The 26,286-nt window shown below is 53.5% G+C and overlaps 3 protein-coding genes across 5 annotated transcripts in view; 2 read left to right on the top strand and 1 right to left on the bottom strand.

The window, feature by feature from the left end:
* YIPF2 (Yip1 domain family member 2) overlaps window positions 1-26,286 on the bottom strand; it is a 125,727-nt gene that overhangs the window by 5,052 nt on the left and 94,389 nt on the right. The window contains exons 1-2 of one of the 3 annotated variants that reach the window (XM_073318868.1): window positions 2,216-2,370; window positions 1,112-1,173 (exon numbers count right to left, since the gene is read on the bottom strand). In XM_073318868.1, the coding sequence (XP_073174969.1) occupies window positions 1,112-1,142 (31 nt within the window). In that variant the 5' untranslated portion in view covers window positions 1,143-1,173; window positions 2,216-2,370. Of the gene's footprint in view, window positions 1-1,111; window positions 1,176-2,215; window positions 2,371-26,286 lie in introns of those variants that run through there. The other 2 variants (XM_073318869.1, XM_073318871.1) reach the window with 2 other exon arrangements.
* On the top strand, window positions 2,410-4,995 carry TIMM29 (translocase of inner mitochondrial membrane 29). The gene is made up of 2 exons (XM_073318967.1): window positions 2,410-2,474; window positions 3,681-4,995. Exons 1-2 carry the CDS (start codon window positions 2,426-2,428, stop codon window positions 4,298-4,300), a joined length of 669 nt encoding a protein of 222 aa, XP_073175068.1. The 5' UTR covers window positions 2,410-2,425; the 3' UTR covers window positions 4,301-4,995.
* The window catches only part of SMARCA4 (SWI/SNF related BAF chromatin remodeling complex subunit ATPase 4), a 93,482-nt gene continuing 69,615 nt past the window's right edge, over window positions 2,420-26,286 (top strand). The window contains exon 1 of the mRNA XM_073318959.1: window positions 2,420-2,474. The gene's annotated coding sequence lies outside the window, so the exon portion shown is untranslated. The remainder of the gene's footprint in view (window positions 2,475-26,286) is intronic.

Here is a 26,286-nt window from a genome sequence, read left to right as displayed (position 1 = left end):
CTGTCCATTCTCATCACCTGTGCTGGCTCAGATCTGCCCAAGCACGGGTGAAATCCCTGTATCAAACCAGCTCCCAGCCTGCCCTTGGGCAGCCTCGGCCAAGCCTCCGGAGCACGACCACTATCGTCCCCCTCAAAGGATTCAGACCCCCCCCTCCTCCCTGGGGAGGCCCAAGTGAAACTGAAAAGGGGAAGAGAAGGGATGGGCCAGTTAGCTCTTTTCTTACTCGATGGATTTCAGTTAGGCCACAGCAGGGGATAGGTCAGATTGGGAACACAAATATCACCAGCTGGGGTCAGCCATGGGGCCCAACCTGGCCAGGACCAGCTGCTGCAGAGGAAAATGCAAGAAGCCCTGCAGGTGGGAGTGATGCGATAACCTGCCCCCAGGGGCAGGTAGCTCCTGATCGCTGCTGGTCACAGGTTAGATCAAGCCCTGAAGTATGTTCCTAACTTGTTTATTTACTATTCTGACTCTGGACACTTCTTGTTATCCATAATAACATCCAGTCCTCTTTTAGACCCTGTTAAGTGTTTGGCTTCAGGATATTCTTGTCGTGGTGAGTTCCGCAGGCTAACTGTGGCCAATCACTGCATGGCTTTGCTTTAATCAAAATAATAATCCCTAGTTCTCACATAGTATTTTTCATCCACCAATTTCAAAGCACTTTGCAAACGAGTCAGTATCATTATTTCCATTTACATATGGGGAAACTGAGGCAGGGAGAGGGGAAGTAACTTGTCCAAGGACAGCCAGCAGGCCAGTGGCAGAGCTAGGCATAGAATCCAGGTCTCCTCAGTCCCAGCCCAGTGCTCTATCCACTAGGCCTCCTTTAGCTGAGCCCGAGGGGGAAAGAAGCTAGCAGGACAGATCCTGGAGATGAAGATGGCCCCAGGCCTGAGATGCAGAGTAGCCTCCTGAAATGAACCAGCCTCTAATACACATTTTCAGGGGGTGACGTTCTCCCCAGTTAGGGGAGACCCAACTATGTTACAGGACCCGGAAGAGTTTGGAATCCCATGTGAGAAACAACAGACAAAATACCCATCTCTTCCTCCCCCACGAATTGCGATGCTCGAGACTGAAACCTTTATGGAAGGCAAACACTCACCATGAAACTTGAGCTCATCTGACGTGGCCATTGCTGCAGGTTATCGCATGTCAGGGACTCTGCTGCCAGGGCAAAGCAAACAGCGTTTGTGACGTGAAGGCTGGACAGAGCAGCTGGGAACAGCTACGCACTGAGCCCCTATGGGGCATGACCGAAGTTCCCCATCTCGCCCCATTGTGCAGGTGGGGAGAGGAGTTGCCGAGAAGGGAAAGTGACTTGCCCAGGGTCACACAAGGAGTCAGCGATGGAACCCAGGTGTCCTGAGTCAACCCACTTCCATCCACCAGACTACACTCCTTCCCAGAGCTGGGAATGAAACCCAGGAGTCCTGACGGCCACCCCCCGCCCCAGCTCCTACCACTCGAGTGCCCGGAGCTCTGGTACTTTGAAGCTACTTCCCTTCCTGCACATGCATTTCATGCCAGGCAGCGGGCGAGGTCCTTTTAACGCTTGGATTTCGCCGCACGTCCAACGCAGGGACGCCTTCAGCTCCAAAGCAGCCAGGCCCCAGCTGGGCCAGGAACCCTGGAGGGAGGGCAGGGCGGGGGGAGCAGCAGGTGGTTTGTTTACCCGGCTGCCTTCCAGATCTGCCCCTGCCCAGCCCCACGCACCAGGGGAGCGGCTCCTCCAGGGACAAGCCACGTCGGTGCCAGCGTGGCACCGGGCGCTGCCCGTGTTAGAGGGGCGCCCGGGAAGGGAGCTGGAAGGGGCAGCCCGGGGCGGGCAGCGGGGCCCCCGTTTGCCCCACCCGGCTGACAGACGCTCCAGGGCGAGTGGGGGGGGGACACCCTGCTGAATCCTTTGGCCTCCCAGCAGGGTTCAGGCCCACTGTGCCCATTCTGCGAGGGGGGGAAACTGAGGCAGGGAGCAGGCTGGGGCTGCGAGCCATAGGGCGGGTTAGAGCCGCTGGTTCCTGCCATGGGGGCACCTGCCTGGCCGGGGGGGGCCACCCCAGCTAGGGGAGGAAAGGGGGGGCCTAGACTGAGCCCCCCCCACCGCAGAGCTGGGGGAGGGGCTCAGGAAGCAGCCCACTGCCCCTCCCCCCAGGTCCCCAGCAGCCCCCCGAGTCTCCCCTGTCGTCCCCCCCCCGCGCCCCTCCCTCACCTCTCAGCCCCCCGGTACCTGCCCGGCCTCCCCGCCCCGCTGCTGCGTGTCGCTCTCCGCCCGGCCTCGCGCACCGCCCGCGCGCGCGGGGGGGAGCACGAGTGTTTCTGCCCCTCCCCCCCCGCGGGCCCGCTGAGATGGTCTCGCCCGGGTCCGTCCCCGTTTCCCGGCCGGGCGGAAACCACTTCCGGTCCGGGCAGCGAGCGGCCCATGGCGGGGAGCGGGAGTCGCTGGCAGCGGATCGGCTCCGGCCGTTTGGGTGAGGGGGCGGCCCGGACGCCTGGGTTCTTTGGGAAGGGGGTCGGAGCCGGTGGTCGGCGGCCCGGACGCCTGGGTTCTTTGGGGAGGAGGTCGGAGCGGGGAGGGGCGGCGGCCCGGACGCCTGGGTTCTTTGGGAAGGGGGTCGGAGCCGGGGGGCGGCGGCGGCCCGGACGCCTGGGTTCTTTGGGAAGGGGGTCAGAGGCAGAGGCGGGGCCCGGACGCCTGGGTTCTTTGGGAAGGGGGTCAGAGCCGGGGGCCGGACGCCTGGGTTCTTTGGGAAGGGGGTCAGAGCCGGTGGTCGGCGGCCCGGACGCCTGGGTTCTTTGGGGAGGAGGTCGGAGCGGGGAGGGGCGGCGGCCCGGACGCCTGGGTTCTTTGGGAAGGGGGTCAGAGCCGGGGGGCGGCGGCGGCCCGGACGCCTGGGTTCTTTGGGAAGGGGGTCGGAGCCGGGGGGCGGCGGCGGCCCGGACGCCTGGGTTCTTTGGGAAGGGGGTCAGAGGCAGAGGCGGGGCCCGGACGCCTGGGTTCTTTGGGAAGGGGGTCAGAGCCGGTGGTCGGCGGCCCGGACGCCTGGGTTCTTTGGGGAGGAGGTCAGAGCCGGGGGCCGGACGCCTGGGTTCTTTGGGGAGGGGCGGCGGCCCGGACGCCTGGGTTCTTTGGAAAGTGGGTCAGAGCGGAGAAGGGCGGCGGCCCGGACGCCTGAGTTCTTTGGGAAGGGGGTCAGAGCCGGGGGCCGGATGCCTGGGTTCTTTGGGGAGGGGGTCGGAGCGGGGAGGGGCGGCGGCCCGGACGCCTGGGTTCTTTGGGGAGGGGCGGCGGCCCGGACGCCTGGGTTCTTTGGGAAGGGTGTCAGAGCGGAGAAGGGCGGCGGCCCGGACGCCTGAGTTCTTTGGGAAGGGGGTCAGAGCCGGGGGCCGGATGCCTGGGTTCTTTGGGGAGGGGGTCGGAGCGGGGAGGGGCGGCGGCCTGGACGCCTGGGTTCTTTGGGGCACGCATTACAGTAGGGCGCTGGCAGCCCGGTGTCCTGGGTTCCGTTCCCAGCTCTGCTCCCCTCCCTCTCCCCGCGATCATCCCTAGACTCTTCTCCTACTTGAGCCTCCCCCCCCACACCCCCGTACCCAGACGTACCCACCCCCAGAGGCCTGGGGTGTTCGGGCCTCGCTCCCCGGAGCCGGCAGCACCTCAGCTTTCCCTCCCGGCACAGGTCTGTGGTGCAAGAGCCTGCTGCACGATTACGCCGACGCCTGCCGGGATGTGGCCCTTGGCTTCAAGGAGCGGCCTGGGAAAGCCGGACTCTACCTCTCGCTGCTGGCTGGAGCCACCGCCTGCAGCCTCCAGGTCCCCTGCGACGCCTCGTTCGAGTCCTCCCTCCTCGAAGCCTCGGGCACCCTCCTCCTGCTCTCCCCCTGGATCCGGAACAACGGCTCTGAGGGGCATGTCCAGCGCCTGATGAAGCTCCGGAACCAGGGGCGGCTGCGCTACCAGAGCCTGGTCTTCTTCTCCCTCGTCTACCAGGCCCCCTTTGATGCGGAAGCTGCTCTGTACCAGGCTCACTGCAAACACCTGAAGCCGCGCTGGACGGACTTTCCCGGGCGGATCCTGGACGTGGGGTTCTTGGGCCGCTGGTGGGTTTTAAGTTCGAAAATGAAGGATTCTGACATCAATGAAGAGGAATTCAAGTATCTCCCTGAGCATCTCAGGACCATCTCCCCCCAGAACCTCCACTCGGCAGCCAACGAAAAACTCTTTGACGATAAATACAAACCCGTCGTCCTGACAGAGGAGCAGATTGAGCGGGCGGAAAAGGAGGAGCAGCAGCAGTGACCTCCGGGAGCCTTAAACCAATGATCTGAACAAAAAGACTTCTGTTTTCTGTGGGCTCTCGGGGACAGTCGGTCTAGGAGCTAGCATTATGGGAGGATGGGAAGATGAAATACGGAAAAAATCCTATAATGAAATATAATTGTGCTGATCCAAGCTATTGCTCGCTGCCTCGTGGCCCAACTGTGCTGAGGTCAATAAATCAGTTCTGTGAGTTTTCCATTCACCAATGAGCTGTTCCTGGGATAAGTTAGCCACTGGTTCCCCTTAACTCGCAGTCGCCATCGCTGGCCCGATGTTGGGTGTTCCTGTCTAAGGCTGGTCCATATAAAGGGGCTGTATTCCAAAAGGAAACCACCCCCTTGTTCAGTCATTGTTTGGGTGGGGGACCTCAGTGGAACAACAGTGCACTAAAGAACAGCCAGACTGGGGCAGACCAAAGGTCCATCTAGCCCAATGTCCTGTGTTCCAACAGTGACCGGTGCCAAGTGCCCCAGAGGGAATGAACAGAACAGGGTAATTATTGAGTGGTCCATCCCCTGTCATCAAGTCCCAGCTTCTGACAGTCAGCGTCTTAGGGACACCCAGAGCATGGGGTCCCTGCCTATCTTGGCTAATAGCCATTGATGGACCTACCCTCCATGAACTTATCTAGTTCTTTTTTGAATCCTGTGATAGTCTTGACCTTCACAACTTCCTCTGGCAAAGAGTTCCACAGGTTGACTGTGCATTGTGTAAAGAAGTATTTCCTTCTGTTTGTTTTAAATATGCTGCCTGTTAATTTCGTTGGGTGACCCCTTGTTCTTGTGTTGTTCAAAGGGGTAAATAACACTTCCCGATTCATTTTCTCTACCCCAGTCATGACTTTACAGACCTTTCTCACATCCCCCTGGGTCGTCTCTTTTCTAAAGTGAACAGTCCCGGTCTTTTTAGTCTCTCCTTATACGGCAACCATTCCATCCCCCTGATCATTTCTGTTGCCCTTTTCTGAACCTTTTCCAATTCTAATGTATCTTTTTTTGAGATGGGGTGACCAGAACTGCACAGAGTAGTCAAGGTGGGGATGTACCATGGATTTATATAGAGGCTTTATGATATTTACTGTCTTCTTATCTATCTTTTTCCTATTGGTTCCTCACATTCTGTTAACTTTTTTGACTGCTGCTGCACATTGAGTGGATATTTTCAGAGAACTATGTATAGTTGAGATTATGTTTCCCAACGTACATTACTTTGCATGTATCAACATTGAATTTCATCTGCCATTTTGTTGCCCAGTCTCCCACTTCTGTGGGATCTCTTTGTAACTCTTCGCAGTCTGCTTTGGACTTAACGATCTTGAGTAATTTTGTGTCTGCAAATCATAGAATCATAGAATATCAGGGTTGGAAGGGACCTCAGGAGGTTCACAGAATATCAGGGTTGGAAGGGACCTCAGGAGGTCATCTAGTCCAACCCCCTGCTCAAAGCAGGGCCAATCCCCAATTTTTGCCCCAGATCCCTAAATGGACCCCTCAAGGATTGAACTCACAACCCTGGGTTTAGCAGGCCAATGCTCAAACCACTGAGCTATCCCTCATCTAGTCCAATCCCCTGCTCAAAGCAGGACCAATCCCCAATTAAATCATCCCAGCCAGGGCTTTGTCAAGCCTGACCTTAAAAACTTCTAAGGAAGGAGATTCTACCACCTCCCTAGGTAATGCATTCCAGTGTTTCACCACCCTCCTAGTGAAGAAGTTTTTCCTAATATCCAATCTAAACCTCCCCCACTGCAACTTGAGACCATTACTCCTTGTCCTGTCCTCTTCTACCACTGAGAATAGTCTAGAACCATCCTCTCTGGAACCACCTCTCAGGTAGTTGAAAGCAGTTATCAAATCCCCTCTCATTCTTCTCTTCTGCAGACTAAACAATCCCAGTTCCCTCAGCCTCTCCTCATAACTCATGTGTTCCAGACCCCTAATCATTTTTGTTGCCCTTCGCTGGACTCTCTCCAATTTATCCACATCCTTCTTGTAGTGCGGGGCCCAAAACTGGACACAGTACTCCAGATGAGGCCTCACCAATGTCGAATAGAGGGGAACGATCACGTCCCTCGATCTGCTCGCTATGCCCCTACTTATACATCCCAAAATGCCATTGGCCTTTTTGGCAACAAGGGCACACTGTTGACTCATATCCAGCTTCTCGTCCACTGTCACCCCTAGGTCCTTTCCCGCAGAACTGCTGCCTAGCCATTCGGTCCCTAGTCTGTAGCTGTGCATTGGGTTCTTCCATCCTAAGTGCAGGACCCTGCACTTATCCTTATTGAACCTCATCGGATTTCTTTTGGCCCAGTCCTCCAATTTGTCTAGGTCCCTCTGTATCCTATCCCTTCCCTCCAGCGTATCAACCACTCCTCCCAGTTTAGTATCATCTGCAAATTTGCTGAGAGTGCAATCCACACCATCCTCCAGATCATTTATGAAGATATTTAACAAAACCGGCCCCAGGACCGACCCCTGGGGCTCTCCACTTGACACGGGCTGCCAACTAGACATGGAGCCATTGATCACTACCCTTTGAGCCCGACAATCTAGCCAACTTTCTACCCACCTTATAGTGCATTCATCCAGCCCGTACTTCTTTAACTTGCTGACAAGAATACTGTGGGAGACCGTGTCAAAAGCTTTGCTAAAGTCAAGAAACAATACATCCACTGCTTTCCCTTCATCCACAGAACCAGTAATCTCATCATAGAAGGTGATTAAATTAGTCAGGCATGACCTTCCCTTGGTGAGTCCATGCTGACTGTTCCTGATCACTTTCCTCTCATGTAAGTGCTTCAGGATTGATTCCTTGAGGACCTGCTCCATGATTTTTCTGGGGACTGAGGTGAGGCTGACTGGCTTGTAGTTCCCAGGATCCTCCTTCTTCCCTTTTTAAAAGATTGGCACTACATTAGCCTTTTTCCAGTCATCTGGGACTGGACCCGTTCGCCACGAGTTTTCAGAGATAATGGCCAATGGCTCTGCAATCACAGCCGCCAATTCCTTTAGCACTCTCGGATGCAACTCGTCCGGCCCCATGGATTTGTCACCTCGCTGTTTACCCCTTTTTGCAGATCTTTTCTACATCTGTTGAACAGCACTGGTCCCAGTACAGATCCCTGGGGGAATCTCGCTGTTTACCTCTGTCCGTTCTGAAACCTGAATGGAGGTCAGTAGTACATGGAGGTCAGTAGCTGCAGATTTTGAGCTCTAGAATCATTGGTTTCATATTACTTCTGGCTTCTTAGACAAAAAGTAAGACTTCAGCCTGTGTGTGGGTCTTCAGGGGGCATGCCCAGAGCAGCGTTGCATTGAAAGGGATCGATCTGGTTAGTGTTTAGCAGCAAGGCCTGACTCCTCCATGATACTTGTCTTTCTAGAGTGAAAAGAGCTCGCACGTGAACATTCGCGGCTCTGTAGAGCTGTGTGAATAGCTGACTCTGGGTCATGGGCCAAACCAAAAACCGTTGTGGCTGGAATAAAACGTTCCCTTCGACCCATAATCACATGGTTGGTTTTTACTTTTTTTCACGCTTTAAAAAAACAGTGAAATGAAACGGAAGCCGATTTCTAACCCAAAAGCCGTTTTGAATCGAAATGTTGGGGATTGAAAACATCAATGTGAAACGTTCCAATTTCTTACAATTTTTTTCCCCAACCAAAGCGATTTGGCGAATTTGACCCAATTTTAGGGTCCTAGCGACACGAATTAACAAAGTGTTTCCATCTGCATTTTTTTGTTGTCGGTGGTGGTGGAAAAGAATTGTTGTCTGTAAAATTTCACCTAGCTTTAGTTTTCAGAACAAGTGGGAACTTTTTCCTGTTGGATCCTAAAGAGGCAGCAGAGGGCACTAGAGAATTAAGGAAAAACTCCCCTGTGCTGCTTCGGCGGAGGTGTCGCGCTACCTCTTGCCGTTCTCTTTTGGGCGGACGTTCTCTGTAGCAATAGGCCATGGCTGGGTTGGCCCCCGTGGGAACGGTTCCATGGTCGATTGGTGGGTGTTGCAGATCTGCCCTGGCTTGGGGGGAACTGCCAGTCCAGTGACAGAAACGCACTGGGGCAACCGGCACTTCTCTCTTCTGGGAAAGGTGATGGGGGAAGGCAGGAAGGGGAACATGGCTTCACAGACCAACCAGACTGTTTGGCGGCTGGGTTGGAATTGCGAGGCTGCGTACAGGAGCACATCGGGTTCTTGTGAATGCTGTCCGAATGATTTATTAACCTTTTTAATAAGTGATCAAACAGTTGCAGGGCCAGGCTCTGAGAGGCTTTCACAGCGGAGGGATTCCTCTTTGAGTCGCCGGAGTCTTTGATTGCGGCACGTCGGCTCAGCCTGCCTTTGAGCTCCACTCGAGACAATAAGTGGCCTCTGGGCTGTGCTGAGTCTCGGTTCTCTGAAGACCCCTTTAGGCCGATCTGGGTCCTCTGACAATCCCTGCTGGGAAGGGGCCTTCCTCCTGGCTGGTGTGGAATTGGCATAAAGGCCCTGCACCCGCCTTGTTTCCAGCCTCCGGTGTGGAGGGGCAAATCAGGGGAGCAACCAGAGCTTGCTGCATTACAGCTATTCTCTGCTTCCCAAGGGCTTGAGTTAGAGCAGCCCCAACACTGCTCTAACTTACACCAGGGGTCAGGCAGCCCCAGAATGCAGGAGCGCAAAGGGAACTTAAAGCCACCAAACCCCTTTCCTTCCCCAAGCACAGGAAGAGGGGAGCTGAGAATCAGACCCACAACCTATCCAGTGCTCGTGCCCCACTCGCAGAATGAGAGATGGGGATGGTGTGTTAAACACACACTGTGTGTGTGTCTCTGTAAAGCTAGAAAGCCCATGAGCGTGTGACAGAAAGCAAGAGGGAGGTGTGCAAAGGAGTCTGGTATGTGGTGGAGAGTAAAGCTAGAAAAATGTGTGAAAAAAAGCACGCACCCAGAGAGAGACAAGGGAGACTGAGTGTGTTTGCAGCGGTAGAACTGTAGGTTCTGTGCGTGAGAGAGAACTGGAGAGACAGAGATGCTGTGAGTGGCTATGTTCATGGTGTGGGAAAAGAACGACCCATGATCTCACCATTCTCCGCTGTCCAGCGGTCAGGCACGTAGGACGAGGCCCAGCTGACCGGAAGCCTCAGTAAATCCTTCTGCAGGAACAGCCCATCTCTGCAAAGCTGCAAGCCCTTCCTGGCGGTGGGTGGGAACGGGAGTCCTGCAGTTCTGATCTGTGCATAAACTCTCAGTGCCTTTGGTACAGAATGGCTTTCCTAACCCAAACTGCTCTGAAGGTCTCTGCGCAGCAATATGTGCTGTGTAAACACAGAGGAAATTGGGGTTTCAGTAGCAAACTGTTCCTGTTCTGTGTTTCTTATTCTCCTTTGGCGTGAGCTTTATTGCTCCTACCTGGTTAATTTCACGCCGTGGCTTGTTTGTCATGCAGACCTCTTCTTTATGGCCTTCCCCTTGTCCTGGGAGCCGTCCCTTCCAGAGAAAAGGCGTTGTCTGTAGCAGAGTCGAGCCCTGCACACCGAGTAACACCCCTGGCTCCGATCTTGGCGCCGTCCAGTTTTCCAGAGATTCCTTTCTCTGGTTTTAATGCCACGGATGAGCTAAAGCAAGACAAGCAGCAGACGGGTGTAGTCACGTCACGCTGTTGCCAGAGATGGGAGGCATTTGTGCAGTGTCGGCCTTTTAAGGGTCGTTGAAGGAGTTGGTCTGATGCTCTGGACAGGCCAGCTCTTCAGCAGAAGAGAACGCCTGGCGCGGGTCATGTACTATTGAGGTCTAGTGCCCCTGAGGACCTGTGCTCACTGGGACCGTACTGGAGTGGGAAAGCGGTCAGCAGCAAGTGATGATGAGGGCGCTCCCCTCTCAAAGCTAGTGCTGTGCGGGGGTGGAGGGGTGCTGTTGAAAATACCATTTGTGCAAACCAAGCTGAGGTCCTGGCCGCTCGTGGTGATGAGAGCCCCCATTGCAGGGCGTTCGCCTCAGTTCCGACGTGGCCGTTCTGCCTCCCTGATGTGCATCGCGCTGCTTCTGTCCAATGCAAAATTTTTCTTTGCGCCTGGTATGAAACCACTGGGAAGTGTTTGCTGTGAGCTGCTTAACAGCTGCTGCCTCCAGCCCAGAGGTGGCTGCATTTTAGCAGTGGATGAAATTGTAGCTCCGTCTTCAAAACTGGACTAATTATACCTCCTTTCTTCCCACCCTTGGTTTATACAGACTGTGCGCCCTTCAGAGCAGGGCCTCTCACTCGCTTAGTGTCTGCAGCGCCCAGCACGATGGGGTCCCCAATCACAGTTGGGGTTTTCGCAGCGCCTGCCACGACAGGGGCCCTGATCTTGGCTGGGGGTCTGGGCAGCATCTGGCACAATGAGGACTCCGATCTCCTTTGCTTATGATAGACACTGGGACCCTTTAGGCTGAAAATCTCACCACTTAAGTACTCAGCTTAGGAGCATCTGGGCAATCGCAGACTCGATGGCCAATAAACTACACCTGTTAGTGAAGATTTCTCTGGGGTGATCTCTATTCTAGATGGAACTGTGGCTTATTTCCCTGGTGCCAACCATCCTAGTCAATGCAGCTCAATCCACAGGCACCCTTTTCTGTTGATGTAAAAGTCACAGCTTCGGCCTAAATGCAGGTCCCTAACCTTGACCCAGACACGGGCACCCAGAGACAGGTCAGCGTCCCTGGTTCTTTGCCATATTGTGTCTTCTGTTGCCATTTACTACACTGCAGGAGCATTTCCTAGCTCCCCAGGCCAGAAGCAATCGCTGTAACCATCCAGTCTGACCTGCTGCATACCCCAGGTCAGAGACCCGCCCCCAATTCATTCCCAGAGCAGAGCTTTTCAGGTCACATCCAAGCAATGATGGAGAATCTACCCCCACCCTTGGTATGTTATTCCCAGGGTCAGCTTCAGAAAGAGGCGCTGGAGCAGATTGGTGGGGTGGTTTGAGGAAGCAGCAAGTAATCTTGGTGGCTTTCTTGTGATAAAGGGTTTGGGTGGAACTTGCTGTCTTTGGCCACATGCTGCTGCTACCTAGGGGCTGTAGGCGCCACAAAATACGGCTTGTTAGCAAATCAAACCAGTGCTGGTTTCTGGTGCCCTGGCAGGTCCCCTGGGAGGAGTTTTCTTTGTTTCAGGTACCAGAGCCCAGGACTCCATGAAGAGGTGAGACCGAAATCGCTTCAGCAAAAGGGCAACTGGGGGGTCTTGATTTGTACGTTCACGTGTTTGGGGACTTTGGGGGGCGGGGGGAAGAGATGCGTTTCCCCACGTTGGGAATGTTCAAAGGAAGAAGGAAAGTGACCGACCGAGAAATTGCCCTCCTTGAAGGGAACAGGCTCTGCCAGTGGCAAGCTGGGTGACCTTGGGCAAGTCCCTTCACCTCTGTGCCTCAGTTTCCCCTCCCACCCTTTGTTATTTAGACTGTAATCTCTTTGGGGCAGGAACTGCCTCTTATATGTTTGTGCGGGGCCTATCTCTGGTGCTTATTAGCGTAGTAACTGAGCCCCTTGCACTCTTCGTTAGGTACCACTGAGGTCCAGAGAAACGGCACATCTTGCCCGAGCTCGTACATGAAGCCTGTGGCGGGGCAGAGAATTGAACCGGGGTCTCCAGAGTCAGGCAAATACCCCCTGTGGGGCAGCCTAGGCTCCTCATTCTAGCCGAGCGAGGGAAGACTTCACACTGTTGTAAAAGGCACCGGTAAGCCCTCACCCGGATACGCTCTGATTCTGGACCAGGTGCAGGGAAGAGCTGCCAGGCTGATCGGAGAATGAGGGACCTGTCTTCGGAGAGGAGACAGAGAGGCTGGCTCAAGGAGCCTAGCAAAACGAAGAGAGCAGATCGTGCTCTATGAATACATCAAGGGGGAACCCGCTGGGCAGCAGAAGAGCCAGTGAAGCTCAGGGCAAGGCAGGCACAAGACCAAATTTGGATGAACTGGCCGGGAACAGATCGGGGCTGGCCACGAGAAGCTGAGGACGGAGGGTCTGGGACAGTCTCCAGTAGGTGCAGGGAGGACAGCAAGCCAACTCGTGTGCCGATGGAGCAGGCTGGGATGAGGGAGTCACTGCGGTAGCAGGGGCTGGACTCCAGGAACCAGGAGCTGCCTTCCAGCCCTTGGTCCTTTATTCCAATGAGTCCTAGACCCCTGCCCTGCCCATCCTCTCCTCCACAAAGGGACCCTGATCTCTGTGGGGATCTCTAGGCATGGCTGTGTGTGTTCTGTGTCGGTGCAGCAGCTGCCCTGCCCTCTGACTGGCTCCTAGGCACTACCGTAATACACCGAGTAAAGAACGTACAGCGCCAAGCACAGCGGGGTCCTGATTCGTGATTGGGGCTCCTAGGTGTTACCATAATACACCTAATAAATAATACACGACACAGATTAATAAGTGACTCAGGGACAATCTGCCATGGAAAAGCATTCAGCTGTAAAGACGCTAAACACAAGTTTTTTTTGTCTCGGCCCTGAGGTCAGTAAGTTGTTTGTGGCTCAAAGCTGCTGGCTCCGAGTGGACAAACAGCAGCAGTTTTGTGAAACAGATTTGAGTTGGAGACTTTAGCTCAGGTCCGGTAACAAGTTCAGTTAAGTCTTTCCATTGGGTGTTTTATGAAGAGCGGCTGTCTGGCCACTAAATGGAAATTGATTTGTTAAGAACACTGTCACAGGTTTTAAACCTCTGTATGTAACGCATGCAAATATCAGCAGCTTCTTAAATAGATCTTAAATAATTAATTCCTGCAAAATGATTAGCTAGTGGATCCTATGAAAGGGAGAGTAAATGCGCATTGCAGACACCTTTAGAAATGTTACTAAAGACACTGATCTGAGCTTTGAAATTCTTCATCTAGGGAGTCCCTCCTGGTAACAAACTTTTGTCATCTGAACTTCCCCCCCTTTGTGCAACGTTGAGAAAGGAATTCTCTTAACTAGTTGAACGGACAGTGCTGAGATTAGGGCAGAATGCTTGCAGGGTCCCTGCGAGAGATGCTAGCAGGGGAGTACGTATTAGTGATTGGAGCAGGTTGGCCAACTATTCCCGGTTGGTGACCTCCAATCTGACGTCAGAAATGTTCATGACCCCCTTGCCTGGCTGGTACAAGTGTGGGTAGAAATTGTATCAAGGCTAAGCCCATGGAAACGACTTGGCACGTGGAATCCTTCACCTTGAAAGGTCAGCATGCGTGGAGGTGAGATTTTCTTTGCTTTAGATTGCACTAAAGATATTCACTGCCTCCAGAGCTGGCTTTCAGATCATGACACCCCCACCCACCCCCCATTGGAGAAACCCTGGGTTGGAGCAAGGAACTGGCACTCAGAGCCGAGAGTGAGCCGAACTCTCCTCCCAATTAAGGTTTCATTAATTAACATCTGTGCAGCTGGTTAAGATCACTAATGAATGGCTCTGGAGACGGGCAGCGGATTATTAAGCATCAAGGGCTGAGTTGTTTTGCTTGTGACTGGAGAGGCTTGTCAGGCCACTGATGTGAAAAGGGCCGAGGCTCTTTTGATGAATGGCGTTTGCTTTCTCCCCATCTCTCTTCCCCCTGGCCGGAATCTGAGCCTTCCAATCATCTCTGCTCCTGACACAGCCAGAAGAAAGCGGAGAACGGCTTCAAACAGCCCTGCGAAGAGAGAACCTCGGACAGAGATGAGCTCACTCAGCGAGGAAATCACCAAAGAGAAGGCGCCCTGGAGCGAGTGAGTAGCGAGTTCCGGAGTCACATGCTGCCTCTGGGGTGAGATGGTATTTCATGTTCCCGTGACCGTGGAGGAGATGGACAGGTCCTGGCTGACATGGCGGAGTTACAGTCATTGGGATCGGGGGCGGGGGTGCAAAGAAGAAAGGGCGTGAATTGCTTGCATTAGAGGAGCAGTGTGAGAGCCTGATTGGGAGCCAGGACTCTGGAGTTTTATTCCCAGTTCTGCCACTGACTTCCTCTGGGAGCATGGTCAGCTTACCTCCGCCATCTCGCTTTATTCCTTACTTTCCCATCCGTGAACTGGGGATGATAACGCTGACCAAACTTGCAGGGGGTTCAGTCCGGGCCCCAAGGACTTCAGTGGGAGCAGCCGACAGAAATGCTCAGGAAGGCCCTGCAAGGAGCTCTGAGTTCTGCCCCGGTGCAATTATTTGCAAGTTTGCGGCCATTGTTATTAGGCAGCCACAAGCAGGCTACACAGCACCAATTTTCCAGGGGTCCTGACCCGCCCCCAGCCTTGCTGTGCTCAGTAGGCCATGATCCCTGCTAGCCCAGCACCGCTCTGGGAGGGAGAGATGGTTGATTCAGAAATCAGCACCTTTAAGGTTAGATGGGCCCATAACAGCCATCTAGACTGACCTCCTGGGTAACACAGGCCAGAGGATAACACTGCGTGATTCCTCTATCCAGTCTGTCACTCTGGTCTGAGCGAGGTTGTATCCGTTGGAAAGAGACACCCAATCTCGGTCAGCATTGGCGAATCCACCTCCTTCCTAGGGAACTTGTTCCCAGTCTTGCACCTGTTGCGAGCGCAGAGCCCCTTCCACGGTGGGAACACCCTCCTCTTAGCGCTCCCCGGGGGCCACTTGGGGAAGTGCATTATTAGGCTTGTGGGATGTTGTGAGCCTGCTGCCCCGTTTGCTTGGTCAGAGCGGAATGCAAACCTCTATAATTTGTCTTAGGGCAGCTAATATTTTCCTTTGTGATTTTTTTTCCCCAACTAAAGCATTTTGCTCTCCAGGAACCAGGATTTCATTCTTTTCCGAGCTCAAGTTTAGCCCCAGATTTCCAACAGACAACTTGGGGTTTTGGGCATCAGGTTTGGAAATACATGAGCTCCACCTCTGTGCCAGGGGCAGAAGTGTGAAGCAATTGTAGAGACTTGGGGCTTCCCATCGCAGGGTGCCAGCTGGGCAAATTCCACCCCCTTCTCCTTTATGCAAACGAGCTGCAAAAATACCTCTGGAGAAACTGCTTGCGGCATTAATGCTCTAATGGGGCATTCCCCTCTTAGCTGATTAATCATAACGGCACAGGCTTGCTGGCATTATGGTTTTACATGGGCCGAGCCGACCGTGTCAGGGGTGCAGCAAGGGAAGAGATGAACCATGGGGAGGGAAGTAACTGGTAAAAGATGGGGAAGGAATTTGAGCAGGGGTAGCAAAGTCCTGTTGGTTCGGGAGGAAGTAGATTAGCGGGGCTGGGGCTGGAGGCAGCCCAGGGCTGAGATAGCAGTGAGGCCGTGGGTGAGGACTGAGGGGCCTGGCAGAGTGGGGAGCTCAGGGCTGGGAGAGCAGTGAGGCCATGGGTCAGGACTGAGGGGCCTGGCAGAGCGGGGAGCTCAGGCCTGGGAGAGCAGTGCGGCCGTGGGTTGGGACTGAGGGGCCTGGCAGAGTGGGGAGCTCAGGCCTGGGAGAGCAGTGAGGCCATGGGTCAGGACTGAGGGGCCTGGCAGAGCGGGGAGCTCAGGCCTGGGAGAGCAGTGCGGCCGTGGGTCGGGACTGAGGGGCCTGGCAGAGCAGTGCGGCCGTGGGTCGGGACCAAGGGCCCTGGCAGAGCGGGGAACTCAGGGCTGGGAGAGCAGTGAGGCCGTGGGTCGGGACTGAGGGCCCTGGCAGAGCGGGGAGCTCAGAGCTGAGATAGCAGTGAGGCCGTGGGTCGGGACTGAGGGGCCTGGCAGAGCGGGGAGCTCAGAGCTGAGATAGCAGTGAGGCCGTGGGTCGGGACTGAGGGGCCTGGCAGAGCGGGGAGCTCAGGGCTGGGAGAGCAGTGAGGCCGTGGGTCGGGACTGAGGGGCCTGGCAGAGCGGGGAGCTCAGGCCTGGCAGAGCAGTGCGGCCGTGGGTCGGGACTGAGGGGCCTGGCAGAGCAGTGCGGCCGTGGGTCGGGACCAAGGGCCCTGGCAGAGCGGGGAGCTCAGGGCTGAGATAGCAGTGAGGCCGTGGGTCGGGACTGAGGGGCCTGGCAGAGCGAGGAGCTCAGGCCTGGCAGAGCAGTGCGGCTGTGGGTCGGGACTGAGGGGCCTGGCAGAGCAGTGCGGCCGTGGGTCGGGACCAAGGGCCCTGGCAGAGCGGGGAACTCAGGGCTGGGAGAGCAGTGAGGAGTCCGTGGGTCGGGACTGAGGGCCCTGGCAGAGCGGGAAGCTCAGGGCTGAGATAGCAGTGAGGCCGTGGGTTGGGACTGAGGGGCCTGGCAGAGCAGGGAGCTCAGGGCTGGGAGAGCAGTGAGGCCGTGGGTCGGGACTGAGGGGCCTGGGAGAGTGGGGAGCTCAGGGCTGGGAGAGCAAGGTGGCCTGCAGGTCACAACTGAGATGTTTTGCCCCATGTCCACAGTGTTTCCTTTGCAGGCAAATGTTTTCATGGTGGAGGGAAAGTTTCTAATAAATCCAACGATTAAGCCAAACTCTTACTACATTTGATATTCAACTCCTAGAGCTTAAAGCCAGATGGGACCATTAGATCCTCTAGTCTGACCTGTCCAACACAAGCCATTGCATTTCGTCCATCTCCCGCTGAGCTGGGCCCAGGAGTTCTCTGTGGTTGTTTTTATGGGACTAGTGGGAAGAGACTCCATTCTACTAACTACATTTCCCTGGGAAATAACTACCGCACTTGGCTTGTTACCATTCCTGCCTGGGTTTCACACTGCGGAAAATCTAGAGTGGCTGCTCTGGAAAGGCGAAAGTCCCTGAAGTGCGAAGGCTTAAGGAGCAATTTTTCACAGTTTAGCACAATGACAAAGCAGCAGGGAATTTATTCTTTACATTCTTGTAGGCAAACAATAGTTGCATTGTACCGGTAGGCTGGCTTCCTAGTGGCTGCAGGGCCCGTGGCACAAAACACGACTTGTTTGCCCTTGCAGTGGGCGTCAGTCCTAGGACTGGAAGGGAGAGGTCACCTAGTCCAGTCCCCTACACTCATCAAAAGAAAGTGAAAGATGCGTTAACATACACGGGTGTTTGTGGAAAGCTGCACGCTGCGTGTCTAGTGGTAAGTACCTGGTTCCTGATTCCAGAGAGTGGGAAGCAATTGCTGGGGTGGGGCTGGGAGTCGGGGCTCTCCTGGGTTCTGTTCCTAGCTCTGGGAGAGGGGTGGGAGCTAGTGGGTTAGAGCAGGGGAGGGGAGGGAGTCAGGGCTTCTGGGTTCTGTCTCCAGCTCTCTCCTGATTTGGGGTATGTCCATGGGAGGTCCCAGTCCTGTTGATATTTAAAACACGGCCCTGGAGTCTCAGACTGGAGAACAATCCTGCCTCTTAGGGTCTCACCAGAGCCCCATCAGCTGTACTTGCCACTGTTCTGCGAGCTGCCCAGGGTGGCTGATGAAAGTCTATAGCCAGAACCACTCGGGTAGGTTCATAGATTCCGAAGCCGAATCAGTGACTGACACTCCAGCACCACCCTGGTCAGTTGTTAATTACTCTCACCGGTAAAAATGTGTTCTTTGTTTTCCTCCTGAATCTTAGCTTCAACCCCCAGCCCCTGGATCATGTTAGACCTTCCTTAGCTAGATGGGAGAGCCCGTTACTAACTCTTTGTTCCCAGTGACGGTATTTATAGACTGTATGGGGGACACTTGATTACAGTCCGTAAGAACAAACGGGAGCGTGTGCTGGAAGTGAGAACTGCCTTATAAAGCCAGAGAAGTTAGAGATGGAAAAGCCCCATTGAGTCCCACCTTGTCCCTCACCAGTAGGGGCTCAGATTTATCCCTCCCCTCACACAAACTGTGCCCGGGATCCTGCTCAACCCCCCATGTCACAGAACCCTGAGCTGCAAGGCTTTAAATGGAGGAAGGCGCAAAGCCCTTGGCTCTAGCCAGACATCAATGCCCTGCAGTTTTTCAGGGTGACTCGCTGCTCAGAGAATCGCCAATATTTGACGGTAACTCCATGGAGCAGCTGAGGCCACCAGCGGCAGCCGGTCACGCAGCCCAGCTCTGGCCTCTGTTTCCCTTTGCTGCTCTTCACCTACGTTCTCTTTCTTTCCCATTCGCTAATTGAAGGCTCGACCTACAGTGAGCCTCCCGTACCTGAGTGGGGTAGCTGCATGGCGGGCTGAAATCAGGGCTGATCAGTGTAGACTAGGGGGTCGTGAGGTTATTATGTGGGGGTTCCCGAGCTGTCAGCCTCTACCCCAAACCGCTCTTTGCCTCCAGGATTTATAATGGTGTTAAATATAAAAAAAAGTTTTTAATGTATAAAGGGGGGTTACACTCAGAGGCTTGCTGTGTGAAAGGGGTCACCAGGACAAAAGTTTGCGAATCACTGGTGTAGACGAAGCCAGAGTCAATGAGTCTCCAGATGGAGGGCAAATTATCAGCCAATGAGATCGGGGAGAAGTGCTGAGTAATTTCTTGTGTGATGGCCAGATGTTGCATTTGGGTCACTGCCTGGTTCTGACCCAAGACCGTCACAGGCTTATGTATCATGATTATCTTGTGTTTTTTGTCAATTTACAGAGCACGTACCAATTCTATGAGTGGATCTTGGGGGTTTCAGGACACGGACGTACGTCTGTGACACTCCGTCAAGGATTTTGATCAGTGTGACTTGATGCTTCCTGGTGTTAGCTTTGAGTTCGGGTGTGAACACACCAAAAATTGAGCCGAGACCATATTTTAGTCTCCCATTTGATCACAGCTGGGGGTAGATTCACCCCAAAAGTCCATGAACCTTTCAAGTAATGCAGGCTGGATTTTGTAATCCAAGTGACTCACGTCCTGTCTCTTCCCCGTCAGTGATGCTTCTCTGCGGTTCGTTTCGCTGCTGGTAATAAGAGTCATGAGAGCTTGGAGACCATAAAAGCAATGTTGTTGCTTTTGCAGGCAGGTCAAAGGCTGTCTGTTCTGCCCCCATGAAACCACCGTCTTTGTTGCATCTCACTTTTCCTGGTTAGAGGTGTTTCTCTCATGGCCCGTTCCAAAGCTCAGACTCCACAGAAATGTCTGTTGCCTCTAGTGAAACACTTCCTCTTGTCAGCCAGGAAGTGTTTGCGTTGGCCACCGGGAGGTTCTGCATGGGTGCAAATGGAAGGGGCGAGATCTATGAGCCGAGCTTTCGATTCAAATGTGACGCAGGTGTAAGAACCACTAGCTCCCTCGGAACATTTGTGGGTTCAGGAAAGATCTGCTGTGGAACTGGGACGCTCAGCTCCGACACCCAGGTAATCCTGTGACTGCCACTCGCGGATTGAAGATGGTGGATGCTCTGGTGGTTAAAGCACTGGGCTGGGACTCAGGAGATCTGGCTTCGCTCTCCAGTCTTGTCCTGGGCAGGTCACTTAGGCCCAGACTGGGGCCTAGATACCTTTGACAGACTCCCACTGAGCATCTGGCCTGTAACATCTTCATGCCTCAGTTTCCTTTCTGTGAAAAGAGAATAAGCCTTCCTTTGCCTGTCGTGCCTAGCTTGCAAACTCTACTGGGATCTTTCTTGCTATGTGTCTGTGCAGCGCCTGGCACTATGGGCCTCTCACCTCTGTTGTGGCCTCTAGAGCAGTGGTTCTCAGCTGAGGTACGTGTACCCCTGGGGGTGAACAAAGGTCTTCCAGGGGGTACTCAACTTATCTTGATCAGTGTTTCTCAACCTGGTGGTTACGGGACAGGTTTGGGGGATTGCAAGTGCAGGGCCGGCCATAGGGGCTGGCAAGCAGGGCAGTTGCCCAGAGCCTCACACCACAGGGGTCTCTATGAAGCTAAGTTACATGCTTCAGCCCTGGGCGGCAGGGCTCGGGCTTCAGACAAGGCTCACAAGTGGAAAAAACTGGTTGAAGTATCACACTGAAATGTAACTGCAATATATTCCAATCCATTTATTTTCTAATGCTATGGTAAAAATGAGCAAGTCAGCCATTTGTCAGCACTAGCAGGCTCTGACACTTTTGTATTTTTATGTCTGATTGTGCAAGCAAGTGGTTTTTAAGTGAGGTGAAACTTGGGGTACGCAAGACAAATCAGACTCCTGCAAGGGGTACAGTCATCTGGAAAGGTTGAGAGCTACTGGCCGAGACAGAGCAGCTGCAGCACCGTTCTCCACAGGACTGAAGAGCACTTTGCAGAGCTGGGCAGCTGTCATTTCCACCTGGTTTACAGATGAGAAAACTAGGGCAGGTGATTTGGCCAAGATCACAAAGTGACTCAGTGGCAGACAGTATTCTCTCGCTGCTGCTTATGAGTAATGGGACAATTTTCTGACCCCAGGCCTGTCCTCTGACCACTAGGTAACCGTGTGCACATTGAGAGTGCAAGTTACTAGCATAAAACTACCGATGGTACCGTCTACCCTCTCTGGCCCTAATCATGGGACAGAGCTGCTTTGAATCGTGAACTGTGTTAGAGATCTAAGTCACAGAAACGTTACGCCGTTCTAGAATTACATAATGCAGTTAAACGCCCTGCACATCTTAATGCAGCAGGAAAAGCAATGAGGAGGCGGATGGAGGCCCGAGACAGAGAGCAAAATCTGTGCAGAAGCTTTGTGCGTGCGTAGGGGGGAGATGGCAGGGAAGGGAGACAAGAAGACTGTTCTGGGTAACTGGAAGGAGCCGGAGATCGAGAGATACCAGATACCAAGAGAGGGGTTAGGGCAAGAAGTATCCCAGTTTTGTTGGCTGTTAGATGGTAGTAACCTTGTGCCACCCACAAGGCAAATCTGAGTTGAGAGACTGGCTCTAAATGTGATGCTCCAGTGGGCTTAGACCAAAGCAGTCCCAATGGCTGCCAGCGATGTAGGGGGCACCTTCTCCCCACCCCAGCCCATGTAATAAAAACCCTCGAGAGCCCAGGGGCTGAAACGGGCCACATGTGGGTGGACTGGTGACTCACTGCTCCATCTTCCTCCACAATCCAATCTTAAATTCTGGGGCGCTTTGTTCTCCGTGGCACTGCTCCGGCATGGGAAAGGGGCTTCCAATTGAGCGTCAGTTAATCTGTGCCCACTGTAACGAGGCCCTTTTTGCTGCTGAATGGCCGTAAAGAGGCCTGCGTGTACATGGGAACCGGGCCCTGTGCGGATCTAAAACTGCAGTTCTCCCCTTGATAGATCGCTCGGAAATAGACCAGAGTCCACTGAGGAGTCTTCTGGGCTTTGGACCAACTCAGCGGAGAGATGGGGAATCTTAAAGCAAGAGAGATAAACAAACAAGCCCGAATATAATTTCTTCCCTTCCCCTCAGTTGTTCCTATTGTCCCTAGGAGACAGACAGATGAGGGTGATTTTAATAGGGTCTAATGTTGTCATGGAGACAACTGCTCCATTGCTATTAACTGCGATCATGCCAGCTATTATCCTGGTAAAAAGAGTGTGAAGAAATTAATGTATCAGAGGCACCCAGGAATTGGGGAGGCCGCTGCTGTTTTTGGTGGAAAGTCTATTACATTGTCTTGTATTCATGGATCGATGCCTGCCTGCCTGCCTGAGTGGCAAGCACCCTGCTAGGCCAGGGCTAAGGTCCCGAAGGAGGTCTTTCAAAGGCACTTTCCCCTCCGCCGCTTTGTTTGAAGGTCACAGGGAAATAAAGCAGCGGCAGTGTTAGATGTTGATAGAAAACTGTTAATGGGAAAGAATCCATCTTGGAGACAGTTCACACTTAAACAACAGAAACAGAAAGAAGAGGTGGTGGGGGCAGATAATTGGGAGTCAGGACACCTGGGTTCTATTCCCAGCCCTGGAAGGGAATTGGGGTCTAGGGGCTACAGCAGAGGACGTGGGGACGGGTGTCAGGACTGCTGGGTTCTGTTCCAAGCTATGGGAGAGGAGTGGCGGCCTAGTGATTAGGGCAGAGGAAATAGTAATAATGCCTAGCTCCGATATAGTGTTTTTCCTCAGTGGATCTCAAAGCGCTTTACAAAGACAGTCAGTAGCATTATCTCCATTTTACAGACAGGGGAAACTGAGGCACAGAGCGGGGACGTGACTTGCCTGAGGTCACTCAGCGGATGGAGCAGCAAGTCACTCCGTGTCGCAAGTCCCAGCCCAATGCTCTGCCCACTAAGCTACGCTGCGTTCCTGTGGGGAGGCCCAGCTCTGCCACTGCCTGGGAGCAAGTCGCCTCCCCTCCATTTCCTCACATATCCCAGCACTAACCCGGGGATGATGCAGACTTCCTGGGGCTGTTCTGAGGCTGAGTTTTCAGATCCACGGATGGAAGCACTGGGGAGAGGCACGTATCCCCACTCTAGTGTGCACGACCCTCTCTGGGCAGACTCCATCTCCTAACAGAGGCCGGGAACCTACAGGATGTACTTTTTTGCATACAGGAATTAAAAAAACCTTCCCATTTGTGCCCATGCGCAGCCCTAACGTGAGGCATGAAAGTCTGCTCCCAGACCAAGCCATTCCCGATAAACTGGCGCTCGTTCCTCTTCCATGAATAACCAACTCAGGGCCAGAAGGAACCATTGGGCTCATCTAGTCCGACCTCCTGTGTACCACAAGCCAGAGAACTGCCCCAGGATCATTCCCAGAGCAGAGCTTTTAGACAAACATCCAGCCTTGGTTTACAAATCGCCAGGGATGGAGAATCCGCCATCACACTTAGTGAAGTTTAAGCCTAACAATTCTTTTCCAGAGGCCTCCGTTTGCCTCTCGTCCAAAGGGAAAATTCCAAGTGGCTGCCATGGAGCGAGACCTTGGGGCGCACTTGTCCCAGAAACGGAATGGGGTGACCTATGGCTGGGATCCCAGATGGCCAAAGCAATGAGCGAGGATATTCGAACTTTGGTGAAGTCCCTGGCCCTGGACTAGGTCCTCAGCACCGTCACCCTCTGGAAGAGAGAATGGGAGGATATCTGGACAGTGAGCTGTTTAGCACAACATTCAAGTGCACTAGGGAACTCTGTTTGCACTAGCAGAGTCTACGTGCAGCCATTAATGTGTGCAACACGTCAGTGAACTTTAGACATCTCACCTCTGCAGCGTGTGTTGCCGCTCCATGTAGGCAGAGTCTGTGTCTAAGGGTTGCTCTGCACACAGTTGTTGTACGGGTATAACTATCTTGGTTGGGGTGTGACTTGATTTTTTTTATTTTTTTTTTTTTAACCTGCAAAAATTCAGGTGATTGGTTTGGCTGCTAAGAGGTCAGGAAATGCAGCACTGTGTACACAATGTGTACGATTTTTTGGAGGAGGGGGGAGTTGGTTTGCGTCTTGTCTGTGTATCATCCATGAATGCTCGTGGTGTGCAACCGGGCATTTCATCAAATCCACGTAAATAAAACTAGGGAAAGTAAAGGAGACTTCTCCATCCAGGGAACCTGCAGGGCGGATTCAGGGAGTTACAACATTAGTGACCCTAGTTAATGGTGGGTTAATTCCTAGGCTCTTATTTTTAATGATCACAAGAGGCCAGGGCAATGGTGCTTCCCAGGTATCTCCGACACCTAGCATCTTACTGGGGCTTTGGGGTTGTATATGGTGTCCTGCACCCCCGACGCTTTGATCGTCTCATCTATTTAGCTTGGCAGCTCTTCAGGGCAGGGGCCGTCTCCTGCTCTGTACGGTGCCTAGCACAATGGAGACCCTGCTCTTGGTTGGCCCTTGGACATACCATAATAAACAGGATTAATGCTTCCTCTGTACCGCCCCGACACTGCCGAGCCCTGAGCGCTGCCCTGGGACATTGACTCAGAAGAGGGCGCCATGGAGAGCCCCCGTTGAAGTGCTGACGCCCCTGGACCCTGCTGAGTTTCTGAGCACTGTCCTGACTTGAGCGCAAGATGGTATCGCTTCAGGCCCTGGGGACGGAAGCAAAGGCCTATGTACTGCAGTTGGGGGAGGATTTGAAGGGCTGATAAGGTCTGAGACCCTGAGAGCGACTCCATTAAGTTTATCGATATGGTGCTGCTGGTGGCAGGGGGCAAAGCCGAGCGATTCTTTTGTCCTTGCACCAAATTGCAAATCTTTTCCCAGCAAACCCATCAGCTCAGGGGATTGCGCGCCTGCCAGAGAAAGTCAGCAGCGAGGGAACTTGCAGTCGCTGGGCTGTTTGCAAGCCTCACTCCAGCCAGCTGTGCCTGCTTCACGGCCCGTCGATACTGTGGGGCTGAATTCAACCCCCGAGCTTGACAAGTCTTGTAATGAAGCGCCACGGATGACCGAGAAGCTGCAGGGAGCACCCCAGCTGCAGCTGCTGGAGTGCAACGTGGCTGATGGGTTTTATTGCCTCCCCCACTAAAACAAGGGTCAGTTTCTCTCTCTGGCGCCCAGAATGTGCTGTTTGTGGTGACTCACGCCTGCAAAGGGCTTTATACTCACAAGAGCAGCGCGGAGAAGTAGTTCCGCGGTTCATGCAGAGCCGGTGATGCAATGACTGTCTTTGTTCTGTGCATGTACAGCGCCAGATCCAACAGGATGCTGATCCATGACTCCTAGGTGCTATGGTAATACAGATAATTAATAATCATTGGATCGGACCATCCAGCATATGTGCCCCATCCCCTCTAGCAGGTTCCTGGAACATGGCTTCTCTTCTCTTCCCTTCCCTTCCCCGGTGCCATGCCATGATCTTTGCTCTATTTGTATTATTACTTAGGCAGTGCCACATGCTTTCCCCCTATACAGCAGGCCTGGTGTTTTGTACCGGCAGCAGGTAGATGTAAGGGAACCATAACACCCCCGCCCCACTACAATCAGCCTGTAGCTGTCGTTATCCTGCTTGGGGGAAAATAAGGCTAGTCGGTTCCTTTGTTAGATTACTGGATATCCTGTCGATAATTTGAATCCTTGGTTCCCCAGTTGGGGAATTGTAAGGTACACTAAAGAGTGACTCCCAACGGAGGCCAGCTCCCACATGCCGTCTCAGTCCATGGGGAGGACGCTCCCAGCTGCCACCAGTTGTAACATGGATTCTAACAAGCATGAGCCAGCAAATCTTGACGAATGGCCCATGGTCTAACCTTGCTCCCGGCCCCAGCAGCTCTAGGGTGCTGTGATTGAGTCTACGGTCTCTCCCATGATTTGCTTTAGCCAGGCTGAGATTCAGGAAACCCCAGTGTAGTGGCATTTAGAATGGGGCCACCCTGTACCCTTGGGTAAAAGTACACGCACTGGCTTTGACTGAGCTCGCGTGCTAAAAATGCAGTGTATCTGTGTCAGCAAGGGCTGGCTACCCATGTGCGGTCCTGTCCAAGATCCTAGGTTCGTGCTTGGGCAGGTAGCCTGAGCTGCTGTGGCTGCACGGCTATTTTCACCGCACCAGCTTGATTGGAACTAGCGCCTGTATGTCTATGCAAGCCGGAAATTACCCCTCCAAGTTGCAGGGTGGACGTACTCGTCGGCAGCAAAGGCCAAGTTGAGTGAATCTGGAAGCTGCGGCGTCATGTCTGTGCCTGGCGTCCTAAATGAAAGAAATCCCTCTTATCTTCGTTGCAACTGAGTAATGCCTCTCTTCTACTGCAAAAGACCCTCTGTGGTCTCCTTGGACAACACAGTAAGCTCAGGGCTACTGTAATGTCTTGCAGAGAAGACGTCTCCAAGTGGGCTCTTTCCCTGTTCTTTGTTTAAAACACTTGGTGATGGCAACATAGGGTTCAAGGACAAGGCAAAGTTTGTACCTTGGGGAAGTTTTTAACCTAAGCTGGTAAGAATAAGCTTAGGGGGTCTTTCATGCAGGTCCCCATGTCTGTACCCTAGAGTTCAGAGTGGGGAAGGAACCTTGACATGGCTCTCAACCTTCCCAGATGACTGTACCCCTTTCAGGGGTCTGATTTGTCTTGCATACCCCAAGTGACACCTCACTACTTGCTTACACAATCAGACATAAAAATACAAGTGTCACGGCCCACTGTTATTGAAAAAAATGCTGACTTTCTCATTTGTACCTTATCATTATAAAATAAATCAACTGGACTATAAATATTGTACTTATATTTCAGTGGATAGTCTATAGAGCAGTATAGACAAGTCAATGTCTGGATGAAATGTTCGTTTGTACTGACTTGGCTAGTGCTTTTTATGTCGCCTGTTGTAAAACTGGGCAAATAT

Source organism: Lepidochelys kempii, chromosome 20, assembly GCF_965140265.1.
Source record: "Lepidochelys kempii isolate rLepKem1 chromosome 20, rLepKem1.hap2, whole genome shotgun sequence".
Lineage (NCBI taxonomy): Eukaryota > Metazoa > Chordata > Testudines > Cheloniidae > Lepidochelys > Lepidochelys kempii.
Note: the sequence above shows the minus strand (reverse complement) of the source record. Positions and strands in the feature narration are given on the sequence as shown.